This window comes from Mastigoproctus giganteus, chromosome 13 (assembly GCF_048544385.1).
Source record: "Mastigoproctus giganteus isolate SK-2022 chromosome 13, ASM4854438v1, whole genome shotgun sequence".
In the NCBI taxonomy this organism is placed as follows: Eukaryota; Metazoa; Arthropoda; class Arachnida; order Uropygi; family Thelyphonidae; genus Mastigoproctus; species Mastigoproctus giganteus.
In genome coordinates, this window is record NC_143587.1 from 112,937,853 (window position 1) to 112,952,950 (window position 15,098).

Genomic DNA, 15,098 nt, shown 5'->3' on the forward strand with positions numbered 1-15,098 from the left:
GCAGGGGATGGATAGGTGAAAAGTGAATTTTTTTTTTTTTTTTTTGGGCTGATACAACACTATCAGGAAACATATTTCTGAATAATGTGCCTGGATGAGCGGCACAACTCAGAAAAAGATGAAGAGTCTAAGACAAAAGATACAAATAAATATTCAGCACATAAGACTATGAAGTGCAATATCTACTTTTGCATTTCTTTCTATGCACTGAATGCTGTCTTTATACATATTCATTTGAAAATGTCTGATTACAATTTGTTTCCTGCCTTTGGAAATTGAAAAAAATCACATCTACATATAGTGCAAACGTGTTACCTTTTCAGATTTTACAATACTTGGAAACCCTTGCATACATGTCTTTTGAAATTTTATATTGATTTCTTTGGGATCTTACTGAAAGACAATGTTTATTAGCTTCAAACTACACAAGGACTATGAAATGATCACAGATAACAGAAAATAACACTATTATTATTATTATATCTATTTCATAACATAGACTACTACTACAGCACACTTGATGACCAAATTGTTGAAATAGGCAAAAAAATTAGTTTTAATGTACTTTCTTTTGTGAAAAGAAAAAGATAGAGAAAAACTGAGTTTTTGAAAAAAAGACAGAGAAAACCTTTGCCCTGAACTATATTGACAGTGAGAAGAAAAAAGGGTCAAATTCTGACCCTTTTTCATCTCACTAAGTGCACAATAAATCACTGGGCAGATAGTTCCTGCAACTGAATATATTCATTTGTTTATTTTTTGTGGCTTAGTTCCATAAATGTTCTTTCATTTCAGTCCACACAGGTATTCCTGCAGAAAGGTTACCTTTGCAGCACACCCTAAATTTCTGAAGAGCATGTAGGGACTCAAAGGCTGCTTGTATAAACTAGGTGCAATAAACTCTCATTTCAATTCTGAGACTATTATGATAGACTGGATCAAGCTCTATGAGAAACACTATCTAAGTATAGATGGTCCACATGATCCATTCTCAAACTAATCAGAGCTTAATTTTAGTGCAAATATGTGTGCAAAGACTGGATCCCCTATGGGATCCAGTGTTTGCACACATAAATCCTGAAGGTATTATTTTTTTTTATACAAACTGTACAAAAATAATTTATGTACTTTAGAAAGTTTAATTTGTTGACTATACCAAGAGATTTAATAATTGTCCTATGTGGGAATTCTATGGGAGTTTAAGGTGATGTGTGGATTGGGAAGTATTTGATAGTTTCTACAAAAATTATTTAATTTTTTTTTTTTTTAAGCAGAGATGCAGTATACATTACTTTTTCAATTCATGTACCTCTTTCATTTAATATATTTTGTAACCACTCTTTCTATTGTAATTTTTATATTTTGTTTGTTGTTTGGTTTTTAGGAGCATTAGCAACTAAGGCCATATTGCTCCGGGGGTATGCGGTGGTCATTCCCTGACCTTTCTGCAACCTCCGTATTTGGTGGTCATGGGCTCAAACCCCGGTCTAATCAAGAAATGTGTGCTACACACTGCTGCTTCTGCCCACCTGGTTACGGACGTGCCCAAATATATTTTGTAAATGATAGGAGATGGTAAAATCATCAGAATACCTGTGGTATCAACAGTGCAGGGTATGCAGCTAGTTACAGAATTAATTCATACACAAATATATTTCTCCACATGCTTCATAATTGGAGGTCAGTGAGCTCTGGACATGTTCTTTCTTTCTGAAAGCTAATAACTGACTTTCACTTAAAGATAAAGAACAAAAGATATGGGGAGTAATTTAAAATTCTAAGTCGAGCGCCAAATTATTTTGGCCATTATGCATAGCATGTCAGCTACAGAAAAGTTTGGAAAGCACTGACGCAACAGTTTAAATTCCACTTTTATAACCAGAACTTAGGACCCATATTTTACTATGACAGGAACCTTATTTACCAGTCATATTTACTGCCTTTTAGTTTTACTCCAGCATATATAAGGGGTGCTACTAAGCTTCTCATGGCATTGATTCTGTGAAGAGAACAATTTATTTGATAACCTATATTCAACTTATTTTTATAAATGTAAAATTGTTTTAATTTTTTTTATTACATGCACTTAATATAAAATTCCTTTACATAGCAAAAACATCTGGTGGTGCCAAGCATGGATCAATTAGGAAGGGGAGGATATTGATTCTGTTAGCATCTGGATGCACACTTAAGTGGACCATGTGCATTTTTCACCATGTGGCTTGCTGCAGGAAGAGGTTAGCCACCCCTGAACTAGATAATCGAGAATGCACATATAATTTATCAGAAGGCACAGTGATATGATCATTAGCATGACACTAAACTTAAGTGCTGTAGCGGCTTCCACTAATAATTGGAGTGGGAAAGACTAGGAAGGGATTCTTGCGTTAATGACGACTTCTCCTCCATGCAGTCTTCCTGGCGCATTTATAACCTTGGATGTTTTTGCACCATAAAACCAAAATTATCATCATTCATCATGCAATGTATTGGATACTCTGTCTTTTCTATACATGGTATGTCTTATAGATAGCGAAATTTGATAGCTCAATTACGATGGACTCTATGCATCATTTATATTTACTGGAAGCCAGTCCTTGTTTCCAAGTTGCTGTTGATTTGTGTTTGTGTTTAAAGGAAATATTAGCCTGGCTAAGTCTATCATATACTGCATGTATTGCTAGTGGTAGTAGGTTTGCTAAATGGCTATGAGTCAAGTTGAGAATAACTCTTCCATCAAGGCAGATGGGAGGGTTTTTTGATTTGAACATGGAAGGATGGTGACAACTGTGCTAACTGCAAGCGAGCAGTGCATTTCCAGTATTGGATCATCTATGCACAGAGGTGTCTTTTCCCTTTTACTCTCCCCCCCCCCAATCAGAGCTCAGCACTCTTTCTGGTATTCCTAACAAAAATAAATAAATAAAAAAAATTTTAAAAATCAGTATTACTGGAGCAATTCCCCATTCTGGGACTTGCTGCAAACACCTCCCTGTTGACACTAGGTCTCTTAGCATCCCGGTGGGTTTTCAAGACTAAAGAATACCTCCTCCCCGGAAGAGTTATTCATGCTAGAATCAGGACTCCTTGTGACCTGGTATGAGATCTCCCATATCAGGACTTGGCTGCAAACCCAAACCACTTCTTTTGAGAGGCAGGATTTCTGCTGACACTGGGGCTCCTTGTGCCTTCATTGTGGGATATTTCAGACACCTTAGCCTTCTGTGTTGATACCAGACTCTGAGACTGTTGTGGGATCCTATAGCTGGTGGAATTGCCTCCCTCCAGAGGTATGCCCAAGGTCTTTAGGCTCTTCTGAACTCTGGTTTACTCCCTACCCTTACAGAGGGCAAACTTGACCCCCTGACTTTTCTTTCTCTCCTTCCCCCCCTGCAAGGATCCTATCTTCCACACTTCCAGATTCACCATGGACAGTACATCTCCTACTGCCATTCTCTTTTATAACTTACTCTATATTCCACCCACTCTCACCCTAATCCTTCCATTTCCACACTTCTGTCTCTATTTTTTATTTTTTGGGCTAGCCCACTGTCTTGTCCAGGCAAGCAGAATGCCCACCCTGCTCATATTAAACACAAAGATAAAGCCCATTCCCCCATGATAAGGGACAGGTACCAGATAGCAGTTCTTATTGTGTTCACTGCTCACTCAGCTAAGAGGCTAATTATACAATGAATACCAGCACACAATACCACATACACCCATTACACATAATAAGTGGCTCTACAGAGTTCTGAACCATCACAAAAGATGTTATCTGTTGAAGAAAACTTCCTCAACCATTATACAATACACTATAAGACATTACACCAAGAAGTTAACTAACATACCACTTCTTAATCCAAAAGCAAGTAGTAGATAGGGCTATACAAGGCAACCTGAAAAATATCTGTCAATAATAGCTACCTTTCCACCATGTAGCTTCCTAAATACATGCAGTTACATACACACACACATACCACAGAATGGGAAAAAAAAAAAAAAATCATTAAGATTATTACTATATCGCAGAATTTAAGCTGCTGGTTTTGGGAGTGATATTTGTTATTGATGCAGAATTATTAAGTAACAAGTGCACATGCATTAGTTTGAATTCTATCACATTTAACAGTTTTATGAATTTGATATTGGAAGTGACAATTATTTTCATGTTTATATTTTACATTTATAGTTATTTTTTTCCCTCAAAAAAGAATTAACAAAAGTTGTTAATTTTGAAAATAACAAGTTTAAAATCACATTTTTAAATTTTTCATTAAAAAAAATAATAATTTAATAAGCAAAACAATTCATTAGGAAATAGTCAAACATTCACCGAAATATATATATATATATATTTTTTTTTTTTCGGAAATAAAAAATAAATAGGCAGGCCTGTCAGACTCCATACCACGACATGTATTAAACCAAGGACACTACTGCTTCTGGGTCAACCAGAAAAAGCACTGTACACCACTTTGAATTTAGCATTAGTGCAATAAAGCAAGCTTATACAGCATCAGCCAAAAAAAAAAAAAAAAAAAATCCCATTTCACCTATTGATTCACTCCTAAAGTTAGTCCAGTTCTTCTTTGAATTTATTTAAGCTATCAACTTCACACAACCACAGATGGAAGTTTGTTCCAGTAATCAATCACCTGCTGGCTAAAGGCAAAATTCTAAACTTCTACAGCCGCCTTTTCTCAATTTGAATTTATGCCCCCTCAGGTGCGTAATCTGAGTAAGAGGAATAATCCCATCAGCAGAGTGAGTCTGCTCAAACCATTCAAGGCTTTATACACTTCAATCAGATCATGTTGCAGGTGCCTAGTCTCCAGACACTGCAATTTGCAGAATTAAGCCTTTCTTGGTAAGACACCCCTTCGTTCCCCTCACCAATATTGTTGCCCTTCTCTGTACTCATTCTAGCAACTTTACATCCTTCCCAAAATAAGGCCTCCAGACCTGAATGCATTACTCAAGGTAATACATTCAGGTCTGGAGGCCTGAATGCATTACCATTGCCTTACACAAAGGAATAACATCACCATTGCATTACACAAAGAAATAATCACTATCCCTGCTAGCAAAATTCCTGTATATCATTGAAAAGACCTCATGACCTGCTCCAGCAGCCTGTCTGCACTGCTCAAAAAACTTCATATCTGATTTCACAATTACCCCCAGGTCTTTTTCATTCTCTGCCAAAGAGTCCAGTACCACACAGTTGGTACGTTTCTCTGGAGTTACTTCTACCCATATGCAGTACTTTGCATTTGTCAATGTTAAACTTCAGTTGCCACTTCTCAGCCCATCTGCTCAACTTTTCTAGATTCTGTTGCAGTAGCATACTGTCATTACTCTCATTAACAACCCTGCCAACCTTTGTATCATCTGAAAACTTGGACAATAAGTCTGATATACATTCATCAAAATAATTGATAAATACAGAAAACAACAATGGGCCCAACACCGAATCCTGGAGAACTCCACTAATAACAATAATCTACGAAGAGCAGTGTCCACTGATTACCACTCTTTTCTCCCATTCAACCACCCTTTTATCCATTGTAGCAACTTGCCCTTAATGTCATACTGCTCCAATTTGTATGGTAGCCTTCCCTGGGCAACAGTATCAAAAGCTTTCCTGAAATCCAAGTATATGATATCAAAATTATTTTTTTTGCATCTAGTTCCCTTGTAACCACATCATAATATCCAATTAAATTGGTCAGAGTAGACTTCTCCTAAAAAAACCCATTCTCTGTCTGAATTATTACTGCAGTCTTGTCTAGATGATCCTGCTATGTTTCTTTAACCAGTGACTCCATTATTTTCCCCAGAACAGAAGTTAAACTAACAGGTTTGTAATTACTTGTGTTACCCTTTGAACCTCTTTATGAATTAGGGATACATCTGCACATCTCCGGTCCATGGGGACCTGACTCCAAGGATGCTCTCATAATTATGGCTAAGGGTTTGCTTACTTTCTTTGTCGCCTCCTTTAATATAACTGGATAGATCCCATTCACCCCAGGTGCCTTTCTTATATTTAACTTCAACAATTTCTCCTCCACTTTGTTCTCAGTTATTACAAAATCATTAAGCTCCCCTGTTAGAGTTTAATAAGCTTCTGTCCTTAACTTCCCTACAGAATTCCTCATACGTGAATTAGATGCAAAATACACATTTAGTTTGTCAGCTATCTGACCAGGATCATTAACAGTCGAACCATCAATATTAAGTGGACTAAACTGATTCATCCACTTCCTTCTAAAGTTTACATAAGTAAAGAAGTCGTTGCTGTTTTTCTTTGCATCCTTTGCCAAAGATTTTTCATAATCTGACTTGGCTTGCCTAACCTCCTTTGCTTGCTCAGTATAAAATTTGGCCTATGGGGGTATCCGGAATGTGATACAAAAAGTTCCCTGTTAACAAATGACTTGAAATTTAATTTATTGAAGGCAACATCCAATATAGAACTTTAATCTAGAAAAAAGTGAATATGAAGGAAATACAGGGAAAAAAAAAAAACCTAAATATTAATGCCATTAAAAACTAATAAAAAAAAATTCAAACCTTTAATATGAGTCATAAAACCAAAACCTTCACTCAAAATTTAGGCAACGCTGCATATTTTTCTGCATTCCTTTCCAAAGAAATCTTAGCCACACTTGTTCTTTGCAATGAGCATTCAAAAATTTTATACACATTTTATTTCTTGGATAGAGACACATTGCAAAAATAATAGCATGATACATTTGAAATAACTTGATAAACTGTTTACCTCCAGCAGGCAAATATATGGTTTGGCTAAAACAAGTGAGTAACAACTTAAGGAGTTCAGTTCTATTGTAGTCATGCTGAGGTACATGTGATGGAGAATGAGCAAATCCTACTCCAGCTTCCCATATATATTCACAGCTGTCTATAGACTGCAGATCTTCAGGATTATCCTGAAATTATACCAAAGATTCATTCAGTTCCATTTATGTTAAAAAAAAAAAAAAGATAAAAAAACTGCACTCTTAAATTTAATGTTTCTTTGTTAATACAGGGTTATTCAAAATGAAGTCTGGGGTTTCAGAATTTTTTTTTGGGAAAGCGCATGTGTCATAATCATTTGTAGCCATCTCGAAAGAACGCATAATATCTCAAGTTTCGTTTCCACACTCGCGATGTTGTGCAAAACCGTTGTGCAATGCCACTTTCGGACAAAATTTAAGAAAGATCTGCCGACGGACAAGACAATTAAACGATGGTAAATGCAGTTTAAGGAGACAGGATGTCTGTGCAAGGGAAAAAGTCCCGGTCGCTTGCCCGTATCAGATGCTAATGTAGAACGCATTAGGAAACTTTTCTAAGGAGCTCAAGGAAATCCACTATGTGGGCAAGCAAAGAACTTCACATCCCACAAACTAAAGTTTGGCATGTTTTGTGGAAGTGATTACTAATGAAACCATATCATCTAACCCTGTTGCAGTCTTTGAAACCATATGATTTGTGCGTGAGGAGTAACTTCTGCACTGCACTGCAGAGCCGCATGGAACAAGATGACACGTTTGCTGACAGAGTGATTTTTTCTGATGATCGACCTTCCATTTGTCGGGGAAAGTGAATAAGCAGAATGTGTGATTTTGGGGGGGACATTAAATCCGCATACACATGTGGAACACGAGCGGGACTTTCCAAAAGTAAATGTCTTTTGTGCCATATCTCAAAGGAAAGTTTATGGTCCATTTTTCTTTTGTGAAAAGATTGTAACTGGGGAGATTTATCTGGATTTATTATGCTTATGGCTTCTATCCCAACTACAGGACGATAGTGCGAACTTCGTCCTACAGCAAGATGGTGCCCCATGTCACTTCCATCACATAGTCCAGAATTTTTTAAACTGCCATTTACCGCAGCGATGGATCGGACGTGGGAGTACTGCAGATCAGCAGATCGAATCCTGGCCACCCCGGTCTCCCGACCTAACGTCATGCGATTTTTTCCTGTGGGGTTTCATAAAGGATAACGTTTTTTTGCCTCCCTTACCTGCGACTATACCAGAACTGAAAGATCGGATCACCAAAACCATTGACAGCATCACTCCTGACTTACTAAGCCGTGTGTGGGAAGAATTCCTTTTCCGAGTTGATGTCTGCCGGATCACTAAAGGCTCTCATATTGAACATTTATGAGGTATGCAAAAAAACTTCATTACTATACTTGCATTCTGGAAATATTTCTTTCTTCCTATGTCTGCTCATGTGTGTACAGGAATTATTTGAAACCCCGGACTTCATTTTGAATAACACTGTATAATAAAACAAATGCTCAGATACTGTATTCATGCTTTAATAGTATTAACAAATAAAATATTAAATAAAATAATTCTTTTCATTCTTCCAAAGAGGTTTGCTATTAGCCTGCATGCAGTATTTTGACCATGAACACAGTTGTTCAATCTGACATTTTTTAAATCTTATATATCATATATGTTTATATATTCAGGTCCAAGTTATAAATCATAACGAGCAGACTGTTCTGATTCAAAAGGAGATAGTTTTAATAGGGGAACTCAATTGTGAGAGAAACAGGAAATATAATTTTTTAATAAAAGTAGATGGAATAGACAAAAATATATCTGCCTGCCACTACAATTTGTAGCATTACTAAACAACTATCAAGCAAGTGGTTCTCAAGGGAAATAATGCATTGTGTTTAATAATGCACTTAATGATATTTTAAAGCAAAGTCCTCATTGCAGTGATACTGTAATGCACACTTTGCCAATAAGGTCTATGCTGAAAAAATGTCATGAGTTAGGGCAAGATGTAATTGTACCTGCAATCTTGTTAAGGCACACACACACACACACAATAAGAGTGATTTCATAATGTGAGCCTTGTTGATTAACTCTAGTCTTGAGAAACTCTGTAAGGATTTCCGAGAGGGGAGAATTTTGAATGGTCTGCCCTAGTTGGTAGAAGGCATTTATTTTGCAGGGATAGGAACAGGGAAAAAAGAAGTGCAAGTGGTTTCGCTGATCAGGGGAGGAAAGAACAGGGAGGAAAGAACAGGAAGAAATATATACATTTGGATGCAATTGGATTAGTGACATGGATCAAGGTCACACTTACACTCTTATTCAACTCATACTTGCACAAAATTCAATTCACATGAGGGATGTATCAGGAGATCAAATACCACGAAAATACATAGCTTAAACTGTTTGCAATGTCAGGAGTCTCCAGGAGTCTCTGTGCTTCAGTAACCAGAGGCTCTCATTTGAGCCTCTGGTTACTGAAGCACAGAGTCTTTGTGGTGCAAGATAACCATCTTGCACCACAAAGATGGTGATGAATATGATGTCTCTATATACAACTTGAATGGGCAAGTAAGTCTGAATGTCTTGTGGGTGATTTGAACACACAATTCACTGACTGGAATTCAGTCTTATAATCTACTCTTTTTTTTTCACTTTTGTATTCCACTGGTATTTTTCCTTCTTGGAAATTTGCTCATATTCATCGAGATCCTAAGAAGTGTGACAAATCCCACATATCCAATTACTGTCCCACTGCACTGCACTTATACTTTTTCCAAAGCAATAGCAAAATCCATTAACTGTAAAATACTAAACTATCTTGAACTCTTCCATCTAATCAATGATTTTATCAGTATTGCTCCATTGGTAATATATTGACTTATGTTACCCATTTATGGACAAATTAAATGGAAAAGTATGGGAAACTCAAGTAGTTGCTCTTGACATTTTAAAGGCTTTTGGTTGTGTTTGGCATAAAGAGCTTCTAAAGAAGTGCTCATCTTATGGGTTGCCATATGTTTTTTGCAATTAGTATAAGACAGAGCTACAATGTTCAATACGTTCTATGTTGTTTCAATATTTGTACAAGAATAAGAGAAATTTACCTCGATATGATACGTAGAACACTCCTAATGACATTCTCCAGCAAATAAGCAAAAATAAAATTTATGCAAATTCAATACAATACAAATTGTCAACAGAAGTTTTTTTTTCAAAATTTGCATTGAATTTGTTTTAATTTGTTAACTATTTTTTAATTAATTTTATTAAAAAATTAATTTTAATTTCATTTTCATTTATTTGCTGGAGAGTGTCATTAGGAAGTGTTCTATTATCATATTGAGGTAAATTTCTCTTATTCTTCTACCAAGTTTTGTAATTGTATATCCAGTTTTCACCTCTGACCACTTACTGCAGGTAATGGTTCTAATTTCTCCACTAATACTGGTGTTCCCAAGGTTCAGTTCTATCTCCCACTCTTTTCCTCTTGTATATTAATGCTCTTCTTCCATTGACTGGAAATTCTAGCACAGTTTTGCTGATGACAGCACATTGCACTCCACCTTCAAGTTTGTAAACAGTTTCAAATTCTCGAATATCCACTACCAATTCCTTAAATGCTGATCTCCAGGTAATTCTCTCTAAAGGGGCCAAATTAATCTAGTAATTTCAATCCTTCTAAAACTCAGCCGTCTTATATCTCGCAAAAAGGATCCTTCTGCTCCTATGCTTATTTTCGACGACACTCAGATTTCTAGAAAATATCACATATCTCTATTAGGGATTATCTGACTTCTAATCCTTTTTATATAAGCACATCATGAATACTGCTTCCTCTGCATCTAAAAAACTGGGTTTTCTCCTTTGCTCTCATTGTTACTTTTCTTCTAAACAGCTACACACCATGTACAAATCTCAAAACTGCCCTACCATGGAATATCATTCTTACATCTGGGGTGGTACCACAAACTCTGTCGGGCTTCTAGACTCCATTCAAAAGGGGGTAGTTAGATTAACTAATGATCCATCTCTTTAAAAGTCTCTCCACTCTGCATCTCATAGGGCCAACCTGGCCAAGGTTTTTTGCCCTATATGATGCATACTTGAGTAGGTGACTTCATTCCATGAATCAGCAATAAAATATATTCAGTAGCCAGAAAACCTCCTTCAATCTGTATTTCTTAGCACATCAAATACTCTGGCTAATATGTGCCAAATTCATGTGATCCTAAATGTGACCTTTACTGTATATGTTGGTGGACCAATCTGCAAGTTATGTTGGTTGAAAATCTCAAAGTTACATGTATTTTTTTTAAACTGCCACCTTCAAAACTTAGAGAATCAATTAAAAAAAAAAAACAATATGCATTAAAAAAAATCTTTCCAATAAGGCCAGCATGTACAATTACAACTGTAACTGTTTCATTGTAATGAGACAACAAACAACTTGCAACTCCTGCTTTGTTAGAATAAACTGTTTCTGAAATTGCCAATTATAAAGTATATCAAAGCAATGACAGGAAAAGGTCATGGTGGTGTCAGTTTTTTAGTTAAAGAAAGGTAATGTTTATCAGTTTTTCAGGCTCTTTACTCCCTTCCTCACTATGATAACATCAGGATAGTTTTATTGGCTTTTAAAATGAAAATAAGGTTTGTTTCCTACTTTATCATCATCATCAGCCATTTTCAATCCACTGCAGGATGAAGGCCTTTCCAGTTCCTTCTGTTTTGAGCACTGGCCATCCATTTACTACCCACAAACTCATAAATTTCATCTATCCATCTCCGCCTTTGTATTTCAGGTTTTCTTCTAGCTCCTCTTGGGTACCATTCTGTTATTTTCTTAGTCCATCTGTCATCATGTATTCGAGCTATGTGTCCTGCCCAGGACCATTTTAGTTCTTTAGTTTTGATAAGAATGTCCTTTACTTGAGTTTGTTGCCTAATCCATATGTTTCTCTTCTTATCTAACAGTCTGATTCCCAATATGATTCGTTCCATTCTTCGCTGAGTAGTTCTCAGCTTCTCTTCCATTCTTTTGGTGAGTGCCCAAGTTTCACTTCCATAGGTCATGGTGGGGAGTATACATTGGTTCATTATTTTACGTTTCAGACAAACTGGGATATTGCTCTTCAGTATGTGACTATATTTCCTGAATGCTATCCATCCAAAATTTATTCTTCTCTTGACTTCCAGCCATTTATCATTATTACAGCTAATGACTTGTTCCAGATAAGTATATGACTCCACCTTTTCAATTACTGCTCCTTCAATCATTATTTCCCTTTCTGTGGCATACTTGTTCATCATTACTTTTGTTTTAGCCATATTCATCTTTAGTCCAAAATCCTTACTAACTGTGCATAACTGATTAAGATTTTCCTCTAATTCTTTGGGATCGTGGCTTATGACCACAATGTCATCTGCAAATCATAAATGGTTTAGGTACTCTCCGTTCACATTGACTCCTTTCTGCAACCAGTCTAATCTTCTGAAAGCTCCTCAAGGGCAGCAGTAAACAGCTTTGAAGATATTGTGTCTCCTTGTCGAACTCCTTTCTCGATTTTAAATTTCCTACTGTCTTTGTCTAGTCTAATAAAGGAGGTAGCACTCTCGTATATTTTCTTCAAAATCATAATATATGGGGTATCAATGCCTTGTCTTTCCAATGCCCGAAACATTGCCTTATGCTGTATGGAGTCAAATGCCTTTTCATAATCCACAAATTCATTTGCTTCCTCCATTAGCTGTGATATTACATGAAGTGATCCATAGTTGAGAATCCTGTCCTAAAGCCAGCTTGCTCTTTCGGTTGATTCTCATGAAGTATTCTTTCTAATCTGTTAGTAATGACCCTTGTGAACAACTTGTAGATGTGGGATAACAAGCTAATTGGTCTATAATTTCCAATTTCTGATTTATCTCCTTTCTTATGCAGCAAAACTATGATTGCATTATTACACTGCTTAGGAGTCACACCTTTTCTAATGCACTTTGTGAAGAGCCTTGCCAGTGTTATGTCTCTTCCTCCCAATTTTAACAACTCTACAGTAACTTCATCTTCCCCCGGGGCTTTCTGATTCTTCTGATTGGTTGAAAATCTCGAAGTTACATGTATTTTTTTTAAACTGCCACCTTCAAAACTTAGGGAATCAATTAAAAAAAAAAAACCAATATGCATTAAAAAAAATCCTACTTTATAGCACATATCAAATGTGAACTTTGTCTGCAGTATAGAGAATGTACAGACTGCCTACTCCACATCCTTTGCCTGTAATAATTCCCATTTTTTTTTTGTCAATCTTTTTATCTTCATTTTTATTTTAATTCTATAAAAATGAGAGAGTAGCTCTGCAATTATCAGAATAGAATTATTTATATTTAAAAAAGTTCTATTGTTGAAATTAATTAAATAATGGCAGTAACTAAAGCCTTTTGGCTATAAGCTTAGCAGTAATATATTTTTATTATCGTTGATTGAATTTTTTTTTTTTTTTTTTTTTATGAAAACCCAAAACATGAAAGATACTTATATTACTTAGTATCACGTATGGGTTGAAGGCTGAGAAGACAGAGGATATTTGCTGACATCAGACTTGAATTTCTGTAGACTGCTTTTTCCGGAAATACGCATGAAGGAAGGTTGTTCTAGAAAACAGAAGGGATGATTGACAAAGAAGGAAAGTTATTTCTGTAAAACTGAAGTTGGACAATAAATGAATGCTGACTGGTTTTGGCACATGTTCAGACTCATTTAGAAGAGAGAGAGGGGGGAGAGAATTATAGATGCCAATTCAGAAGAATAGTGGCCATGGAATTATCTATATAAAAGGCACAGCAGAAACAGACATCTATGAGACAGTGTGGAGAGACTTTGCAAGCTTGATTTGCTCTCTTCTGAATGGAGTCAAGAAGCTTGAGAGAGATTGTGGAGGTGCACCACCCCAGATATGCAAACAGTATTCCATGGCAAACAAAAATTCAACTCATTTCAGAAAAAAAGTAATGATGAGAGCAAAAAATAAAACTCGGTATCTTCTTTTTTTTTTTTTTTTTTGATGCAATGGAAACTATTTGTGCATGCTTATGTTGAGAGAGAGAGAGAAAGAGATTAGAAATTAGGGTAATTCCTAAGAGAGATATGTATACTCTTTTTTGGAGAATTACCTGGATATCAGTATTTAAGGAACTGATGGAGAATATTCAAGACATTTCAGACAAGTTTTCTGAAATTGGAATGTGGAATGTAGCATGCTATCAAAAGCAAAACTATTGACAGCATTGAAAAGAATGACACACCAGCATTAGTGGAAAAGTTAGAAGACAGAGAGATGTCTACCAGAACCCATAGCAAGCAGTTAAAGAGAAAACTGGATACCCAATTTCAAAAAACATTCAGCAATCCATAAAATGGCAGCTTATTTAGAAGGCTCTCATGCTAAACATGATCAAAAGTCTTAGAAATATCAAGAGCAACTGCTTGAGTTTGGCCATATTTTTCCATTTTATTTGTCCACTGAGGGGTAACATGAACCAATATGTCACCAGTGGATTGACACTGACAAAATATATACTGGAAATCATTTATTAGAGAATAGTTTACAGGACAGCATAGGAGTTGGTAGTTCATGGATTTCTCCATTATCTTAGAAAGAGCAGAGGCAAGGAAACTGTAACCATTTTTAGAAACTGGTTGGATATAAGCAAATTTCCAAACAGAAAGAAAAACATCGGCAGAATAAGAAAGTGAAAAAAAAAAGGGTGGTATCGAAATATGGAGCTTTCTTGGAATCAGGATTGTTTTGAATTCTTCTTCAAATCTGATTGAAGACCACAAGGGGCACTGAGGGAAGTATATTGTTAGATATGATAGGAGATGGTTTACCAAGATAGTTGGTATAAGAGTTAGAAGAAAATTAGAAGCTTTGTCCTTAACTGAGGATGCAATAGAACCATCAGATTGTAACAGATAGTAATAGTAATAGAGGCATGTGATGCAAGAAAGAAAGCGTATGAGCTTATGTAGCATCAGCCAAAATAAAAAAAAAAAATTCACACATCCATTCCCTCTAAAAGTTTGTACAGTTCCTTCTTGAATTTATTTAAGCTATCAACTTCCACAACGACAGATGGAAGTTTGTTCCAGCAATTCACCACCCACTGGCTAAAGGCAAATTTCCACACATCTATTCTACAACTATCTTTCCTCAATTAGAATTTATGCCCCCCCTTAGGTTCACAATCTCAGCAAGTGGAAGAATCCCATCATAATTCAGAGTGC

General features: G+C 36.1%; 1 protein-coding gene across 1 annotated transcript in view; it reads right to left on the bottom strand.

Moving 5' to 3' along the window:
• Positions 1-15,098, bottom strand: part of LOC150076370 (protein HID1) — a 318,232-nt gene that overhangs the window by 200,186 nt on the left and 102,948 nt on the right. The window contains exon 6 of the mRNA XM_090387033.1: positions 6,788-6,956. Within this exon, the coding sequence (XP_090243159.1) occupies positions 6,788-6,956 (169 nt within the window). The remainder of the gene's footprint in view (positions 1-6,787; positions 6,957-15,098) is intronic.